General features: G+C 45.7%; 1 protein-coding gene across 1 annotated transcript; it reads right to left on the minus strand.

Annotated features, from left to right (window-relative positions):
* Window positions 1-1236: 1236 nt before the first annotated feature.
* Window positions 1237-18431, minus strand: CMAS (cytidine monophosphate N-acetylneuraminic acid synthetase). Its single transcript, XM_083365174.1, has 9 exons — window positions 18063-18431; window positions 15934-16076; window positions 13645-13800; window positions 12583-12716; window positions 9400-9494; window positions 7766-7937; window positions 6193-6346; window positions 4953-5119; window positions 1237-2177 (listed from the first exon to the last, which is right to left on the minus strand). The coding sequence occupies exons 1-9, from the start codon at window positions 18272-18274 to the stop codon at window positions 2148-2150; spliced, it is 1263 nt and encodes a 420-aa protein (XP_083221300.1). The 5' UTR covers window positions 18275-18431; the 3' UTR covers window positions 1237-2147.
* Window positions 18432-19071: the final 640 nt, after the last annotated feature.

Consider the following 19071-nt stretch of genomic DNA (forward strand, 5'->3'; position numbering starts at 1 on the left):
AGCAGGGGTCCCCAACCCTTGGTCCATGGACCAGTACTGGTCTTTGGCATGCCAGCAACCGGTCTGCACCAACAAGCAAAGCCCCATCCACGAGATGCAGGCAGCGCACAAAACCACGCCCCCTCCAGTCTGTGGAAAAACCTCTCTCCATGGAACCAGTCCCTGGTGCCCAAAAGGTTGGGGACCTCTGAATTAAAGAATAGGTTGACATTCCCCCCCCCTTCTTTGTGGTAGCCCCTTAAATATTGGAGAATTCTGGCAACCATTCTTCATATTAGCCTCTAGTCTCCTAGCCATCTTTGTTGATGATGGAAATTGTACAGTTTCCTGGCTCGGCTCTGTTTCTCCACCAATTTTAATCTACCATTTAGCACCATCTAATGGTCAAATTGAAGTGCAAGACTAGTGGTTTCTTGCCCTGTCTTCAGAGAGTCTAGGACAGGGGTCTTCAAACTTGGCCCTTTTATGACTGGTGGACTTCAACTCCCAGAATCCCTGAGCCAGCCATGTTGAGGGGAAAGGGAGAGGTTTCCAAGCTGAGCCATGCTGGCTCAGGAATTCTGGGAGTTGAAGTCCACGAGCCATAAAAGAGCCAAGGTTGCCTACCCCTGTAAGTTAGACCAACAGTCTAATAGACCTACAACCACAACCGAGCCCCAAATTTACGTCGCTAAGTGAGACAGTTAAGTGGGTTTTGCCCCACCTTGCCATCTTTCCTGCCAAAGTCGTTCAGTGAATCGATGCAGTCGTTCCAAGTTAGTAACATTTGTTAAGTAAAATCTGGCTTCCCCAACTGACTTTGCTGATCAGGCCACAAAAGGGGATCATGTGACGCCGGGACACCCCCACCGACATAAATACATGTCAGTTGCTAAGCATCTGAATTTTGACCACGTGACCATGGGGATGCCGCAACGGTCACGCGTGTGAGAAAAATGGTCATAAGTCACTGTTCTCGGAGCCATTGCAATTTCAAAAGAATGGTTCTACATCAAGGGCTACTTGCATAATGCAGCGGAACACACACACACACACACACACACTCGTCCCTTGAGCATATTGTGTAGATGCAGCCTTAGACACGTGAGTGACTCCTATCAAAGTGGATATTTCAATACTGGAGGACTATCATAAACAGGAAGTCGAAATGGAAGCAGAGTCTGCCCCGTGCAAAGAACATGCGACACGGAGCCATCATCACCCAGCAAGAAAGAAAAAAAACCTTCAATACAGTTTCACAGGTTTTTTTTATTATTATTATTCTTGAATTGTTTTAAAAAATAAAGTCTCTTTGATTACATATTATTCACACTTATAAATAATCAACAAGAGAAATCAGTGAGAGCGTTGGAACCAAAGTCCTTTATCCATAGTTCCCAGAAATGCATTAAAACTCGGCATCTGGCAGAAGAGGTATTTCATAAGTCTTATATTTTATAAATATATTTATATTTCATATTTATAAATCAATGGCAATTTCTTGACCGTTCCCCACCACCACCACCACACACACCAAAAATATTTTCAGGTGATTTCTTATTTCAAACTTCTATTTCATCCTTCTAATCTAAATATGTCGGGATCTTCCTTCATCCAGCATTAATATATTATTTTAGGTTTGTCTTGTTTTTCCAGTCCAAAGTTCACCGGATCTCTTTTGGACAGGTGATTGTTTTTGCGTATTAAAGTGAAAGATAAAACAAATAGGCTGGAGAGATACAGAAATATTGGGCCAAAAGTAATTTTTCAAGATAATTTCAAGGCAAAAGTTTCGTTTCACACATCATATAGTGGATGGTTGGTTTTGCCTCAAGGGTTGTAGAAACACAATCAATTGTGGCTTTAAAAACCCCCCCATGTTTTACAGTAGGTCACAAAAAGGATGATCTTATGGGGAAAAAAAGAAAAGTAGGATGAGATTTTATTTGTATGAAGCATAATTACTGAAAGAGTAATCCAGTTCGCACATCTCAACATAATTCATGCCCGCGAAATTGGCCAGTATTTCTAATAGGAAATGATGTCAAATGTTACAGCAAGGTGGGCTTCTAACCGTATGTATCTAGGGGCACGACGGCTCAGTGATTAAAGATGCTGAACTGATCAGCTGAAAAGGTTTGAGACCCGAGCACTGTGCAGCGGGTGAGCTACCGTCTTCTGCTCCAGCTCCTGCTCACCTAGCAATTCGAAAACATGCAAGTGCGAGTAGATTAAATAGGAACTGCTTCAGTGGGAAGGTAACAACATTTTTAAAATTGCTTTGCCCAGAATGGTATTTCAGCATACAAAGACATCTACATTTTTTGTTTCTACGCATGAAAATTCTCCTTGGGTGGAAATGCAAATATCCAGGGAGAATTTCTTGCTCAAAGACTTCTCACTTGCCTTCACAGAAGGAAGAAGGAAGAGACAAGCCCATAAAGCAGGGGCCTTCAAACCTGGCCCTTTTATGACTTGTGGACTTCAACTCCCAGAATTCCTCAGCCAGGCACGCTGGCTGAGGAATTCTGGGAGTTGAAGTCCACAAGTCATAAAAGGGCCAAGTTTGAAGACCCCTGCTGTAAAGTTTCTGCCAGGGGGTGAAAATGGGGTAAAGGAAAAACCACAACACAGCGGCTCTCGTTGTGACTTTTCAGACCCTCTCTGTAGAGGCTCCCTGTGCCTGACAATCGCCTTTGTCCAAAAGGCTAACAAGATAATAGGGAAAGGTTACTTAAAAAAAAAACATGACTGAAAAAAAATGGACATCTGTTTATCCAAAATCTCAGTGAAGCGCTATCCTCCTCTTTCGGGGGGGGGGAATGTAAAGCCCCCCCCAGCCCACTGAAAAGTAAACAACAACAACAACAAAGAAATCCCAATCAATTTTCATCGCAGATTTAAAAAAAAAATATAATCAAAAGCATAAAACATTAAAATGCTGGGATTAGAAAAAACAAACAAACATTCTTCACCTGTAAATACCAGCACATTATCCGATCTATCATTGACTAGCGCAGCGTTTCCCAACCTTAGGAACTTGAAGATGCGTGGACTTCAACTCCCAGAATTCCCCAGCCAGCTATGCTGGCTGGGGAATTCTGGGAGTTGAAGTCCACGCATCTTCAAGTTCCTAAGGTTGGGAAACGCTGGACTAGCGGGACTGCGAGACTCTTTTCCACAGAAGACCGCAAAGACAAGGATGCTTTCGCACTGCTGTCTCCTTCAATCTCTTTCCTTCAGAATGCAACACTTCCGGTGCTACAAGTTTGAACCAAATATGTTCAATTGTGCTCTGGTATCTTACTGGACCCTCACAATGAAATGATTCTGAGCTAGCAGGTAAAAGAATAGTACTTGCTTTCAGTCTCTCATTAAGTGCCTTTTTATTTCCTAAAGACGCTCCTTGATTCAACTGACCATCTCAAGTGGCTGCTCTCAAGATAACAGAAACGCAAAGTCAGATCCATCAAATCACCTCAAATCGCTGTCTAGAGCAGGGGTCCCCAACCCCCCCCCCCCATCCGTGGACCGGCACCGGTCCGTGGCATGCCAAAAAAACAGCCCACGCAAACTAGTGAAACCCCATTCGCGAGATGCAGGCAGCACACAAAACCATGCCCTCTCCGGTCCGCGGAAAAACCTTTCAACATGGAACCGGTCCCTGGTGCCCAAAAGGTTTTGTGTGGCGGGGTGTTGCTGCTGGCCTAGGGCCTCGGGGAAGAATACACAACTCCTTGTTGTCAAGGAGCCCAGGAGGAGGAAGACTCAGCTCAGCGACTTAGCCCAGCAGGCGAACTGGGACATTCCCATCAGCAGCTCACCCACGGAATTTGTCAACAGGAACTCTTTATCATTGCCGGTGGCCCATATAAGCCTTTAAAGATTTAGCACCTGTTCTCCTGCTTGGATCTGTCCTCTTTAAATTCAGGAAACGCTAGGACTTTGACCACTCGGCATCACTGCCCTGCCTCTGGCACTCGTGCCTTTCCCCGCTCCCCAATTATTATTTGCCACTTCAGCCCACCAAAACGTCGATGCTCCCCAATTGAACAGGTGACTGGATTTGGCCCGTGTGACTCACCTTAGAGCAGTGTTTCTCAATCTCGGCCACTTGAAGAAGTATGGACTACAACTCCCAGAGTTCCCCAGTCAGCGTGGCTGACCGGGGAATTCTGGGAGTTGAAGTCTAACACTGGCTTAGAGCAGGGGTGTCAAACTGCTGGCCGGCGGGCGGGCCGGATGCATCATAGCGAAACCGCGCCCACCCCATTGCCGGCAATGGCAAAAAAGTTGCGGTACGTCACGACACATCACGTGACGTTGCAAGTTTGACACCCCTGGCTTAGAGGATCCAGTCTAGGCTAACAGCATAAAATAAAGTTTGTTGTGGAGAAACCCTTGAACATAACATCAAGAATGTACATTCCTGCCTGTCAGGAGACATCAGTACTTGGCAAAATATTAAGTTCCATTTGATGTCCATTCATGGTCATCAATTCCTTATATCACGGCATGGCACTGTAGCCAGAGTAAAAAACCCCAAGCATTTTTTTTTCCTATTGCTTCTATTTTTACCAAAAAAAATTTTTTTGCCTAAATGATCAGGCTGCAAAAAAACGAGCAAGCAAATGAAGAAACATAAAATAAAGAGGGGGGGGGGGAATCAGGGAATAGGGCTGTAAACCTTTTTTTAGCCTTCTAGGAAACGTCTCTGGCGTGTCTTTGGATATATTGGGTTTTCCTGCCACCTTGGGTCTGCGTCCATTCGTTAACGATTTCGTCACCAGTGAAATAATAAAGCGGATATTTTTAAAGCTCCCTGTCAGGGTCCTTTGGATGCTGGAAATGTCAAAGGCCAAGCAGAGAAAAGCCACCCCAGCGGAATCAACGAAGCAGAATTCCTCCTCTCCCAGAGACGCTGCTTGGAGGCGTCAAGTTTTTCACCCCAAGTTTTTCCCCGCCGAATTCACCTTTTCCATTAAAAGGAGGATGTGCTCGGCGAACTCTCGAACTGCGCCACGGCCGCCATTACATCGACAAATGTAGCTTGCAGCTTTCTGTGAAGCCGGACAAGCGTCAGCAGGGACGGCACTCATGCTGGCTTTCTTCAGACACTCCACATCCGAGTCTTCATTTCCTGCAGTGACAAGGGAAAATAAAAAGCATCTTCAGTAAGTGAACGCACGCTTTTTTTTTTAATGGTTACATTTGTTAGAGGCATTTCTGAGGTAGTTTGAAAAAAAAAAAGGCGGGATTGCAAACCAAAGCCTGGCCTCTAAAAGCCTTGGAATGCATTCGTTCTAAAAGCTGATTTTGAATATAAAAAGATTATTATTCAATATATGTGGAAGTGTCCTATTGGTTGGTTTTGGAGGGGGGTTTTTTTGGACTTGCATTTACCAGAAATTGAATTTGAGGTTGATTCTGGTTCCACCCACTTCTTTTTCCACCCACTTTCCAAAGCACTCTCTGTACATTCAGAGACCTTTTTGCCTTCACAGACTTCCTTCCATCATCATCATCATCATCATCATCATCATCATCATCATCATCATTATTATTATTATTATTATTTAAAAAGGCATCAAGCAGGCCTTCCTCCCAGTTTGATTTTTGGACTGGGAACAGAACGTAGTTAGAGAAGCTTCCGAGAGATGGAAAGAGGCACAACAGAAAGTGCGCTGGCACACACACACCATGACAGGTAATCCTCGGCTTACAACCACAAATGAGCCCAAAATTTCTCTTGCTAATTGAGTTTGTCCCATGTTACGACCTTTCTTGCCACAACTGTAAAACGAATCACTTAAAATTGTTAGGTTGGTAACAACGGCTGTTAAGCGTATCTGGTTTTGATTGCCAGAAAGTCATCACATAATCCTGGGACACTGCCACCGTCATAAAGGTGAGTCAATTGCCAAGCCTGAATTTCGATCTCCTGCCCATGTAGATGCTGCAATGGTCATAAAACATCGTAAGTCCCTTTTTCCGGGCTGTTGTAACTTTCAAAGGTCACTTAGGGAACAGTTGTAAGTGGAGGACTACTTTTTTTCTACTTCCAACAGTTGAGATAAGCTCAAAAGCCCTCCCCTGGGGGAATAAAGTAGAAAAATCAGAAACCTCGTTTGCAGAGGAAGCCAACTTTTCAGAAAAACTTCCAGCAGAGCTTTAGTCAATGAAACCAGCAACAGCATTTGGAAAGGGCCTAACCTAAGTACGCAACCTCCTTCCAGCACAGCCCCATGGCCTTCCGCCATTTCTCCACGACGCCCAGCTTGTCTGTCACCCCGACTTCCAAGGTACAGCCCAACTTCGAGGTGAAGAGCGCCTTGGCGGAACAGACCCGCTCGGAGATCAGCCGCACCTAGGGTCAAACGAAAGGGGGTTAGTGCTGAGAGAAGAGAATATTTGTAGTTCAGGGTCGAAGCGAGGGCTCCCTGGTGCTCTAGGAGCTTGAAGGTTTTTTTGCAGACGTTTCATCGCCCAACTAGGTAACATCATCAGTGTCAAGCAAAACCTCGTGTGCGTTAGCACCTTTGATACTGCAAGAATGTGTTGAAATCCTATAACCTGTTTTTTTGCTGCTAGAGCAGATGGGGAAGGCATCTAACTAGGACAATACACCCCAGCCCTAACCCCGTTAGCCTTCCGTAAAGCATTAAAGACCTGGCTCTGCTCCTGAGTCTGAGGTAATAATATATATTATTAGTTTTTATAGGATTAGGAATAAGGAGGGGTCAGGGTTGGGGTTGGAATTTGGGTTAGGATAAGGGTTGGGGTTAGGGTTTTTCCAAGTAGCATTCTCAATGTTTAGCAAACAGCATAGTGTCTGGGTTCATGTGTTTTAAAAAAAACCCAATGGTAATAGTTAATTATCATAAATAATATGTTAATTAATCGCTCAATAGCTTTCTTCTTGCTAATACATATTCAAAGTTACATATCACATTCCTTTCTCTCTAACTCGTTTTTCTAGCCATTGATAAAAATTATCCCAAGTTCTAAAATACACTGAGACTTCTTTCTCCTTTATCTTTAAAGTCAATCTATCCATTTCTGCACAGTCTAAGATTTTCTTAATTAACTCTTCTTCAGTTGGTAAATTTTCATTTTTCCAATGTTGGGCAAATACAATTCTTGCTGCAGTTAGTATGCATAGAATTAAATATACACAGTCTTTCTCATAATTTGCTCCTATTATTCCTAACAAAAATAATTCTGGCTTAAAGTTTATTTGTTTTTTAGTCATTTTCTTCTCCAACCATAAATGTGTTTTCAACCAAAATCTTTTTGCTTTAGGGCATGTCCACCAGATATGGTAATAAGTACCTGGTCTTTGTTTGCATTTCTAATACTTATTTGAAGTATTTTTAAACACTTTTGCTAGCCTCACTGGTGTCATATGCCATCTGTAAAACATTTTATATAAGTTTTGTGTGTTTTAATGGTTTTTTTTATTCTTTTGTTTTAAAGGGTTTGCAAGATTTTAATGGTAATGTACGTTTTTGAACTGTGAGCTGCCCAGAATCGTTTGAAATGAAATAAATAAATTGGATTGAAATAAAATTTAAAAAAGTTAAATTATAAAACAACAAAATAAAATAATAAATATTGCTAACTCCCTTCCTCTCTGTCTTCATGATGTCTCCATACACTCAGGCCTTGTCATTTTGGCCTCCACTGTGAAAACTAAACGTCAGCCTTATTTCCAATAAAAGGCAAAGAAATGTTGTGACCTCCCAACCCTGAAAATCTATCCCCAGGGACAAGAGTTAAGACGTACCTTGACTCCTCTTTTCTGAAGCTGGTTTATTCCAACAGCATCTCTGACGTCATATGAAACCATCTCTTTTCCATCTTCAGAGATGTAGATGTGACCGGTGGTGAGGCCTCCGTCAATGGTACAAACCAGAAGCTTCACGTCTTTTAAGGTCTCTTTCCCAAAGTAGCCATATCTGGAATACAGATGCGCGACAATCATGGGGAAAAATGGAAGGAGCTCTGGTTTACGTGTGTTGCTTTCTATGGGCAAGGAGAAGGCTGGAAGACCAAGAGGGAAAAAGAAATGCATAATTCCCAGCGAAGAAATAGCACGAGTTGGAAGGGACCTTGGAGGTCTTCTAGCCCAACCCCCTACCTACACCATTCCAGACAGATGGCTGTTTGATCTCTTCTTAAAAACCTCCAGTGTTGAGCACCCACAACCTCAGGAGGGAGCGGTTCCACTGGTTGATTGTTCTAATCGTCAGGAAATTTCTGCAGCCTGCTAGTTATTTGGCATGTCGGTGTAGACGATTCACATATGTTGCTAAGATCAGAGAGACTCAAGTTCTAGCCCGCCCTCAATCATCGAATCTTACTGGGATGTCCTTGGATCAGTCCTTCTATCTGCCCAACTCATCTCGTAAGTTTTTTAGGTGAAGATAATTCTGGAGGACAAATATGTAGATTGCCTTGAACCCTGGGAAGAGCAAAAATCTTGCAAAAGAAAGACTAATATCTATTTGGGGGAGACATCCTTCTCTTCAACCTATATGGACTTGTTCTGGAACAAGGGGTTTTAGAGAAAAGAACATTGTAGCTCAGGACTGAAACGAGGGGGTCCTTGGTGCTCTCTGAGCTTGGCGGTTTTCTTGCGGACGTTTCATTACCCAACTAGGTAACAGCATCAGTACTAGGTGTTCTTTCCCAGCCCACGTGAGTCCTTATTATGCTCACATGGAGAAACCCCTCTTCCAAGAAACAGGCAGGAACTGCAAGAAAAAAACACCCCCTTTTATTCTCACAGACCTCAGTCAATATCCAAGGCAAACAAACACAGTCCACAGAAACTCGATCCTCAACACGAACAATTGCCTTCGGCAACCAGCACCTCCCACACCTTCCCTTTGATAATTCAGCCAAGGCGTGGCTTCCTAATGCCTTCTCCTTTGCCTTTGGAGCCGCCCCATTGCATTCCTCTCTCCTGCTCGCTTTGCTGGCCGGCGCTTTCATGCATCCGGGATTTGTCCCAACTGTTCTTCATCAGTGTCCAACTCAGGCTCCCAGCATAGCTGTGTCTCAGCCTGAGTGCGAGTAGAGGGGCCAGGCTCCTCATCCGCCTGTAAGTCTTGGAGCTCCTCAGAGCCTTCTTCTGACTCTAATGTCACTCCAGGCCCCTCCTCCTCATCTGATTCCTCAAACTCAGCTGCTGGATCCACTGGATGGCGAGGAATCACAACAGAAGATAGTTTAACTGCACTCCCTTCAAACACTGATGCCTAGTTGGGTAATGAAACATCTGCAAGAAAACCAGCAACCACATAGAGCACCAAGAACTCCACAAGGGTACCTCGTTGTCCTGCTGATGGTGCATCCCGGCATTATAAGATCTCTCAAAAGGCGGAGACACACGAGAAAACCAGTTTCTGAGTTTACCTCAGGACCCGCTGCTCGGCAATGGGCCAGTCTATGTCAACATCGATGTCCACACTGTGCTCAGCTCGCATTTCATAGTAGGCCATTTTCCCACCCTAAATAAAATGGAAACCATGGGTCAGTCGATCGTGCCCACACCAGAGGGCACACCCTGAATGCTGAGCAGGGTTTCCACAGGGGTTATGTACAAGCACAAGTCTGCAGAGAAGAGCCAGAAATTGCAAACCAACCCAATTTACAGGCAAATCTCCCCCCCCTTTCCTTTTAGAAGACAGAGACGTTATGGAATGAGAGCCCTGTGACTATCTTAAATACACCGAAACTGTGAAAGATTAACTGTCATGGTTCTGACAGATGAAACTCTTCAAAACAACTTTGAGGCACTGTTTACCGTAAAAGATCTTTTATTCGAGTAGCATAATATTGGCACTTACATAATCGAAGCCAAAAACTGAATTCCCCTCCCCTGGGCACATAGTATCAAAGCACAATTCCCTCCTCCAATTTACATAAATCACATTCCCCAATTAGCTTGAAGTGCGGGCTTCCTCTCCAGCCCAATTCTTAATCAGCTCTGGGCTCAGTAACCTTGATTCTCATGCTAAGTTTAGTGTTGTTATGTCTAGCTGGACTCTCATTCACATCCCCTCCTCCCAGCATCATCTAACTCTAAAAGCAAACGGGAAAAAATGGCTACATTTCTATCTGTTGTCAATGCAAAAACATCTGATGTTAGCAGCGTTGGCATTAACATTATAATCAGTCATGGCAAACCTTTTAGAGACCAAATGCCCCAAAACTGCCCCCCCCAGTTCTGCCCCACCCTCGCAGAGCCATCCACTGCTTCCACGGCCTGCCGCAGATCACCCAGGCAGCCTAGCAATGCCATGGTGGCCATGCCCTCCTCCCGCACCCTGTAGCACCATCTGCACGTGATGGGATGTGAGGGCAGAATCTTGTCCCTGCTACCCAGCTGCCATGTCATTGGTTGCGCTGCTCCATGTGGCTGTGCCCGGAGGAGACTCTCCTCCGGGGGGGGCTGCTGGTGAGGAGGGGTCTGTGAGGGAGGCAGGGCTGGGGTGACAGCGCACATGTCCACAGAGAGGGCTCCGAGTGCCACCTCTGACACGCGCACCATAGGTTTGCCACCACTGGTATACATCATTAGCTTCTAGATCCAACATGGAACAAAACTCATAATTGAATTGAAGGAAGCATTTTGTTAGGAAACTTCCTTACAAGAAACATATTTATGCTAGACTAACATAAGTCCAACACTTAACAAACCTTGTGTCAATTGCTACGAATGAGCGTGCGAGGCCCCATGCAAGCAAGCCATGCAAGCAAGCGAGGCCCCATTCACGTATGTGCGGGATGCAGGCAGTGTGTGAAACCATGCCCCCCCCTGTGGAATCACCCCCCACCCCCCATGGAACTGGTTCCTGGAGCCTAAAAAATTGAAGACCGCTGCTCTAACTAATGGAAAAAGGTCTAATGAAAAAAAATCTAATTAAACGAATAAATCCACCTTAAACAAAAGTAGGGAAGAATTATGAACACAATATTCTGAGTAACTGACTATGACTGGTCTAGTAGTTCAAGGGTAAGGAACCTTGGCCCTTTTATGACTTGTGGACTTCAACTCTCAGAATTCCTGACTCAGCATGGATGGTTCAGGAATTCTGGGTATTGAAGTCCACAAGTCATAAAAGAGCCAAGGTTCCCTACCCCTGGTCTAGTTCAACTATTTTCTTATTCTTTTTTCTTTTTTAAAATAAGATGTTGGATTTAACATTATCAGGACTCACTGCCGCAAGAATTAACAGAAAAAGATCATCTGGACTTCCTATCTGGATGTCAATAGTTAGCCTTTCCTTTCCTTCTCTCCCTTCCCCTCCCCCTTCCTTCTCTTTCCTCTCCCCTTCCCTCCCTTTCCCTTCCCTCTCCCCTCTCCTTTTTTCTTCCTCTCCTCTCCCCTCCCCTCCTTTCCCTTCCCTCTCTTCTTTTTCTTCTTCTCTCCCCTCCCTTTCCACCCCCTCTCCTTTCTTCCTCTCCTCCCCTCTCCTCCTTTCCCTTCCCTCCTCTCCTTTTCTTCCTCTCCTCTCCCCTCTCCTCTCCCCTCCCTTCCTTTCCCTTCCCTCTCCTCCCTTTTTCTTCCTCCTCTCCTCTCCCCTCTCCTTCTTTCCTCTCCTCCCCTCCCCTCCTTTCCCTTCCCTCTCCTTTTCTTCCTCTCCTCTCCCCTCCCCTTTCTTCCTCTCCTTTCCCCTCTCTCCTTTTTTCTTCCTCCCCTCTCCTCTCCCCTCCCTTCCTTTCCCTCTCCTCCCTTTTTCTTCCTCCTCTTCTCTCCCCTCCCCTCTCCTTCTTTCCTCTCCTCCCCTCCCCTCCTTTCTCTTCCCTCTCCTTTTCTTCCTCTCCTCTCCCCTTTCTTCCTCTCCTCTCCCCTCCCTTCCTTTCCCTTCCCTCTCCTCTCCCCTCCTTTCCCTTCCCTTCCCTCTCCTCTCCTTTTCTTCCTCTCCTCTCCCCTCCCCTCTCCTTCTTCCTCTCCTCTCCCCTCTCTCCTTTTCTTTCTTCCTCTCCTCTCCTCTCCCCTCCCCTCCCCTCCCCTCCTTTCCTCTTCCTCTGATATTTTGGTTCTACTTAAGAAACAGTAATCTATCTTCCTCCTGAATCCACCTCCTTAACACTCCGGATGGAATAACAAAAACATAGCTTAATTCATACCAATTGTGCTTCTGCATCAAAAATAGTACATAGGGAAGTCTTTTTTGGAAAAAAACGAAACAAAATATAAGCCCTCTGTACTATAGCCTTTCAGCTGGGGTGGATTTCCCAATATTTTAGATGGCACCGTTGTATCGTGCTACAGCTAGGAATGTTGTAGGAAGATAAAACAGGAAGATAAATCTGGCCAGTGATTCCAGGGAAGTGGGATTGAAAGTCTCCCTTCCTCTTCTATTTCTTGATTTTAAAAAAAAATCACTCTATCAGCAATTTGCCTTTGAAAGTCAAACCACCCCTTACGGGAGGATTTTAAGAAAAAAAACGAGGAAAAAAAATTCAGCCGGTCCCTAAATTGGAACTGTTAGTTAAAGGATAGCCTCGAAAGAACTGAGTAACTTCTTCAGAAACCCAACTCAGAAGTGCCGTGGCACAAGGAAGGAAAAAAGGAATTGGCGCGCCCACCTGCAAATATCCCCTTTCAATTAAGGCCCTTTTGGCAAAGTAAAACGATCCATTTTCATATAGTTCACCATCCCAGTCCTGCCGTCGGGGACGCTTGGCGGGATTCAGGTTTTGCGGGACAGTTACTTCACTGACTGTTCAAACAAGAGGGGGAGGGGGGAGAGAAAGAGTTGGATTCAGTACCATGGGAATTGCAAATGTCACTATGCTGTCCCTCTCACTCGCACACTAAACCGTGGTTTAGTGAGTTTATTAATACAGGTAGTCAGTGCTTTTTTTTTAAAAGAAAAAGGTGCCGGAACTCACACATGTCCCACAACCCGCCTTGCCTACCCTACAAGGTTCCATCCAAAAAAGGTGCCGGAACTCCGTTCTGAGCGTTCTATGACAAAAAAAGCCATCTATCTATCTATCTATCTATCTATCTATCTATCTATCTATCTATCTATCTATCTATCTATCTATCTATCTATCCAGTGCTTTTTTTGTAAAAGAAAAAGGTGCCGGAACTCACACATGTCACACAACCCGCCTTGCCTACCCTACAAGTTTCCATCCAAAAAAGGTGCCGGAACTCCGTTCTGAGCGTTCTATGACAAAAAATGCCCTGCAGGTAGTCCTCGAGTCATGAGTGGAACGGAGCCTGCCCGTTCCACTCGTAACTCGAAAACTCGTAGAGTGAATCTCGTTCCTTTAGCGCCGTCACTCTCTCGCTCGTTAAGTAAACATGGGAAAGGGCGGGAAAGGCCATGGAGTCCCCACACCAATCTTTGGCCTTTCCACAGAAGAGAATTTTAGGCATCAGGGAAAGGGCCCTTGCCCAGTCGTGGCTGGATGTTGCAACAAAGCTGAGTAGACTGTACTGAGAAGGTTTGGATGTAAAGGTGAAAGTCGAGGTTTCTCCTGCCCAGTTATGTCCAACTCTGGCGGGTGGTGATCATCACCGTTTCTTAGCCAAAGAAGCCAGCTTGTTCAAGGCTGCTAGAGGGTTGATGTGAATAGGCACCTATCTGAAGCTTTTATTAGCAAGAATATCCAGTCTGAAAGATGCCCAAGCTTTACCTCCTTTTTTAATTTCGCTCCATCTGAATTGGTGCCGCCGGACAACCGAAAACACCGAGTCAAAGCCGTCCTCCCGGATCATTTTGACCACTTTGGTGAGGTCGGTGGGATGCAGGCATGGGGAAGTTGCCTGGATGTTTCCTACAACATCGACCTCTGGAGAAATGAGAGATAAATATGGAGGAGATAAGAATCTTCTAGGTCGGGGGTCCCCAACCCCCAGTCCGTGGATCGGTACCGGGCCGCGGCATGTCAGCAACCGGTCCGCACAAACAAGCAAAGCCCCATCCGCGGGATGCAGGCAGCACACGAAACCACGCCCCCTCCGGTCCGCGGAAAAACCTCTCTCCACGGAACCGGTCCCTGGTGCCCCAAAGGTTGGGGACCTCTGCTCTAGGTTGCCGTTTGGTTCAAACTATATCGTTAAAATCTACCAGAAGATATATGGCATATATTTAGGGGAAAACCCAAGCAGAATATTATTGCAATTTACATTGTTTAGAATCCTCACTGTTTATTCAATGGCATGGTCACAGCAAATAGAATTCTGTTTAGATAAATAGTTAATATCCGGTTTTTAAACTATTGATTTTCGGGGCTAATTCAGGTAAATAAAATGTCCGTATGAAGCAGATGGCTTTTACGATTATTTCTTTGCCTCCATATGTTTTGCTGAAATAGGAGATGCTTCCCGAATGCAATAGTTAAACATTTAGTACTCCCGATCTATCTCTGTCACTAAGGGGAGCTCGGAAGCAGCAGAGACAAAGAATTCCATTGTAGATTAAAATTACGTTCAGTTAATATATAAGCAAGAAGATAAAAAGGGATTTTGGGGTTATCCTTGATTTACAACCTAATGACCGTTCAGAAATATAACAATACTGAAAAACAATGTGATTTATGATTACTTTTCACACCTACAACCGTTGCAGCATCCTCACGATCACTTGGCAACTGGCAGATATTTATGACGGTTGTACTGTCCTGAGGTCATGCGATCACCCTTGGTAACCTTCCCCAAAGTCAGCCGGGGGAGGTCAGATGCGTGCTGCCTGATTCGCTTAACAACGGCAGGGATTCATTTAACGAATGCGTTAAAAAAAAATAATCATAAAATGAGACAGAACTCACTTAACAGCTGCCTTGTGTAGGAATGGAAATTTTGGGCTCAACTGTGGTCATAAGTTCAAGACGAACAGAATGACAGAGTTGGAAGGGACCTTGGAGGTCTTCTAGTCCAACCCCCTGCTCAAGCAGGAGACTCTGTACCCAACGGTGTCAAGCCCAATTGCATCGTGGGCCGCATTGTGACGTATCAGTATGTTTTTTGCCTTTGGGGAGCTGGGGCGGGCGTGGCCTGCGCAGGCCACATCTGGCCCACGGGCAGCGTGTTGGACATTTAATAAATAATAAATAATAATAATAATAAACCTTTATTGTCAAAGTACAACATGTGTACACTGAGATTAGCTGAGCCTCCCCCCATGCTCTCTCCCCCCAACACACAGTGATTTCTGCTCTATACAATGTCACACAAATAGCTGTCTGATCTCTTTAAAAACCTCCAGTGTGGGAGCATTCACAGCTTTTGGAGGCAGGTTGTTCCACTGATTAATTGTTCTAATTGTCAGGAAGTTTCTCCTTAGTTCTAGGTTGCTTCTCTCCTTGACTAGTTTCCATCCATTGCTTCTTGTCCCGCCTTCAGGTGCTTTGGAGAATAGCTTGACTCCCTCTTCTTTGGGGCAACCCCTGAGATATTGGAAGACTGCTATCATGTCCCCCCCCTTGTCCTTATCATTAAATTAGACATAAAAGGTAATGGTAAAGGTTCCCCCGCACATGTGTGCTAGTCGTTTCCGACTCTAGGGGCCGGTGCTCATCTCCGTTTCAAAGCCTAAGAGCCAGCGCTTGTCCGAGGACGTCTCCGTGGTCATGTGGCCGGCATGACTAGACGTCAAAGGCGCATGGAACGCTGTTACCTTCCCACCGTAGTGGTCCCTATTTTTCGACTTGCATTTTTACGTGCTTTCGAACTGCTAGGTTGGCAGAAGCTGGGACGAGTAACAGGCGCTCACTCTGTTACGCGGCACTCGGGATTCGACCCGCCAAACTGCCGGCCATCTGATCGACAAGCTCAGCGTCCTAACCCACTGAGCCACCGCATCCCTAAATTAGACATACCTGTATTCAAATCCAGAGAATGAAAGCTGAAAGATCTCCCAAAGCAATACTTTAAAAACAAAAAACCAAAAACCAACAACTCGTAATTTGTGAGCACCAACATACCCTCGTGATATTGGAGAAACTCCACAATGGTGTCCAAAGAGGTAGAGGAATCTTTAGACACTTCAGAGCTCCTCCGATGAACCTGAGCCCCAAACTGTTTGGCAATTTTCTCAATTTCATCATGATCTGTGGAAACCCACACACTGTGGGGAGACAAAGGGAGCAGCCACGTTATTGCCTGTGAGGGAAGTTGCTTTACCCAGCATGACAAGCCTTAAGGTAGGAGTCAAGTCTTTTATCTTCTATCTCCCCACTAAATCTTTTGGAAAAGAGAACAGTAACCACTCTCTTTCGACCAACGGCTTTCAGGAAAATCACTAGGGTTGGGCCTTAAATTTTCAAATCTGTAAAATGGGCACATCGTGTTTACAAACGGAAAGACTGCGCAGCACTTCAGATCTGGAGGCAAGAAAAGGTCATGAGAGGGTGTACATCTAGCACCCTTTGCAATGCTGTAAGGCTGCTGCATTTCCCACACACACACACACGCACCCCTCAAAGCGTACAGTTACTGCAGTGGATTCCAGAAAAAGGCATGTTTAATTTAAGGTGGTCCTTTCTTTCTGCCCATGTATGCTTTGAAATACTGTTTACCCTTTTATACCAAGTACTGCGCAACCTCAGCAAAAAGTTAATTTTCTGTTTTGCCGTCTTTCAAGGAACCAGAATAGGAAGATAGTTCTAACTATTTCAGAGAAAGAATCTGAAAACATATGGTTTCATTTCAATTCCCTGTCAAAATGGACGCTCTGAAATAACTTAAGACTTACATACTGCTTCTTAGTGCTTGACAACCTTCTCTAAGTGGTTTACAGAGTGAGTATATTTGGGCGTCCTCCTGGATTCACGGCTCAGTTTTGAATATCATATAGGAGCCGTGGCCAGGGGGGGCTTTTGCCCAGGTTCGCCTGGTGCGCCAGTTGCGGCCCTATCTGGACCGAGATGCCCTACGCACAGTCACCCATGCGCTCGTGACCTCCCGGCTAGACTACTGCAATGCTCTCTACATGGGGCTGCCCTTGAGGACCCCTCAGAGGCTTCAACTGGTGCAGAATGCGGCCGCGCGAGTTGTGATGGGAGCTTCCCAACACTCCTGTGTAACACCTCTTCTCCGCGAGCTACATTGGCTTCCGGTTGCCCTCCGGGTGAGATTCAAGGTGCTGGTAATGACCTATAAAGCCCTAAATGGCTTGGGTCCGGGATATTTGAGGGAACACCTACTGCCAGCATCAAGTTCCCTTCGTCCAGTGCGCTCCCACAGGGAGGGCCTTCTCAGGGTGCCGCCGGTAAAAGATTGCCGGCGGATAACACCCAGGGGGAGGGCCTTCTCTGTGGGTGCGCCTGCCCTCTGGAACCAGCTGCCTGTGGAGCTTACGACTGCCCCCCGACCTCCGTTCATTTCGCCGGGACCTGAAGACCTGGCTCTTCGAGCTCTCTGGCCCAGGCTGAGAATTTTAATTTTAATTGGGGTTTTTATTTTTTTCAGGGATTGATTTAATCTTTTTAATTGTTTTTAACTTTTCTATTGATTTTTTGTTTTAAATACCCTGTAAACCGCCCTGAGACCTTCGGGAAAGGGCGGTATATAAATCCCATAAAATAAAATAAAATAAATAAATAATAATAAAACCCCACAAAGCTTCATCCCATTCTACTTGAAACCTGCTAGGACAGGGTTAGGCAACCTTGGCTCGTTTATGACTGGTGGACTTCAACTCCCAGAATTCCTGAGCCAGCTCTGCTGGCTCAGGAATTCTGGGAGTTGAAGTCCACCAGTCATAAACGAGCCAAGGTTGCCTACCCCTGTGCTAGGAAATTGATATTACTATTTCTCTATACCCACATCTGCTGGAATCCGCTGGAAACCTTTGCAAGAAACTTGCCTATTAAAGAGCCATCAGCAGCCCATCCTAGATTTGAAATTCCATGGATATCCACCTTTTGATTCTGATTAATTACTTTGACTATGGCTTGTAGGAAAACCCCTAAGAACGAATCAAATAAAACCCGGAAGTTTCCGCTGGAGACAAAAGAACTATAGTTTCATTAAAAAAAATGGGAGGGGGCGAGGAGAGGAGAGAGAGGGGGAAAAAAAAAAGAGAAACGTTGTCACTCGCGCATGCGCAGACCTCTGAAAGGCGCCGGAGTCGAGCGCTGCCCTCAGTACCCAACCGATCAGCGGAACGCCAGCCAGGAGCTTAATGTTCTTCAGAGGGATTCCTTTGCTGCCGCCTCGAGCCAGGATCAGCGCCGCTATGTGAGGGGACCCCGAGTCGGCATCACCCGACGGCCGGGAAGAGGAGACAGCGAGCGAAAGAGAATCCCCAGCCGTCGCAGCCATGGTTTTTTTCTGACAGAATGAACATAAACCGCCCTGCCACGTTTAAGGCCCGCCCCTCGCGCGGGCCGCGCTGGCACGCCCGCCCGCCCATGAGAATGCTGGGAGGTGGAGTTTTCGGCGCAGAGAGGAACCTCTCCGCCGCCTCAAGGCTTCAGAGGCCGTAATAGACGTTCTTTTCTGCGCTTGCCGGGAAATGTAGTTTCCCTGGGGCGATGAGAGAAGGCAAAGGCCGTTCCGGTGGGATGTCGGGAAACGTAGTTCAGTGGATGGATGAATCTAAAGTTGGCCCTGCTGGACGTGAGGCTAAAGCCGTTCCTCTCGAGATGGGATGGACTACAAATCCCATGTTCCGGCTAAGTGTGATGTCTGTTGGAGTCCAATTTATCTGGAAAGCACCTGGTCGAATGGGCATGGATGATAAAGAGTTCCCGAAGTTCCTTCAACCAGTAGAGATTAGATTAGATTAGATTAGATTAGATTAGATTACCTTTATTGTCATTTTTTCCCTGTGGGCACAATGGCACACATTAAAAATGAAATTTAGTTGCTTGCTCTCAAGTGTACACATATAAGTAACATAAAAAGGAAGCTAACACTCAAATCCTTTGGCCACCTAATGAGAAGGAAGACTCCCTGGAGAAGAGCCCAATGCTGGGAAAGATTGAGGGCAAGAGAAGAAGGGGATGACAGAGAAGGAGGTGGCTGGATGGAGTCACTGAAGCAGGAGGCGTGAGATTAAATGGACTCCAGAAGATGGTAGAGGACAGGAAGGCCTGGAGGAACGTTGTCCAAAGGGT

Source organism: Vipera ursinii (assembly GCF_947247035.1).
Source record: "Vipera ursinii genome assembly, chromosome: 6".
NCBI classification, from domain to species: Eukaryota; Metazoa; Chordata; class Lepidosauria; order Squamata; family Viperidae; genus Vipera; species Vipera ursinii.

Excerpts from the sequence above, each read along its gene's own strand:
- CMAS (XM_083365174.1), bottom strand. The coding sequence starts at position 18,274 with ATGGCTGCGACGGCTGGGGATTCTCTTTCGCTCGCTGTCTCCTCTTCC. Across the intron at positions 12,717-13,644 it reads GAGCGAAATTAAAAAAGGAG|TCAGTGAAGTAACTGTCCCG; the intron begins GTAAAGCTTGGG and ends TTGTTTGAACAG. Across the intron at positions 9,495-12,582 it reads TTGAAAGGGGATATTTGCAG|GGTGGGAAAATGGCCTACTA; the intron begins GTGGGCGCGCCA and ends CATTTTATTTAG.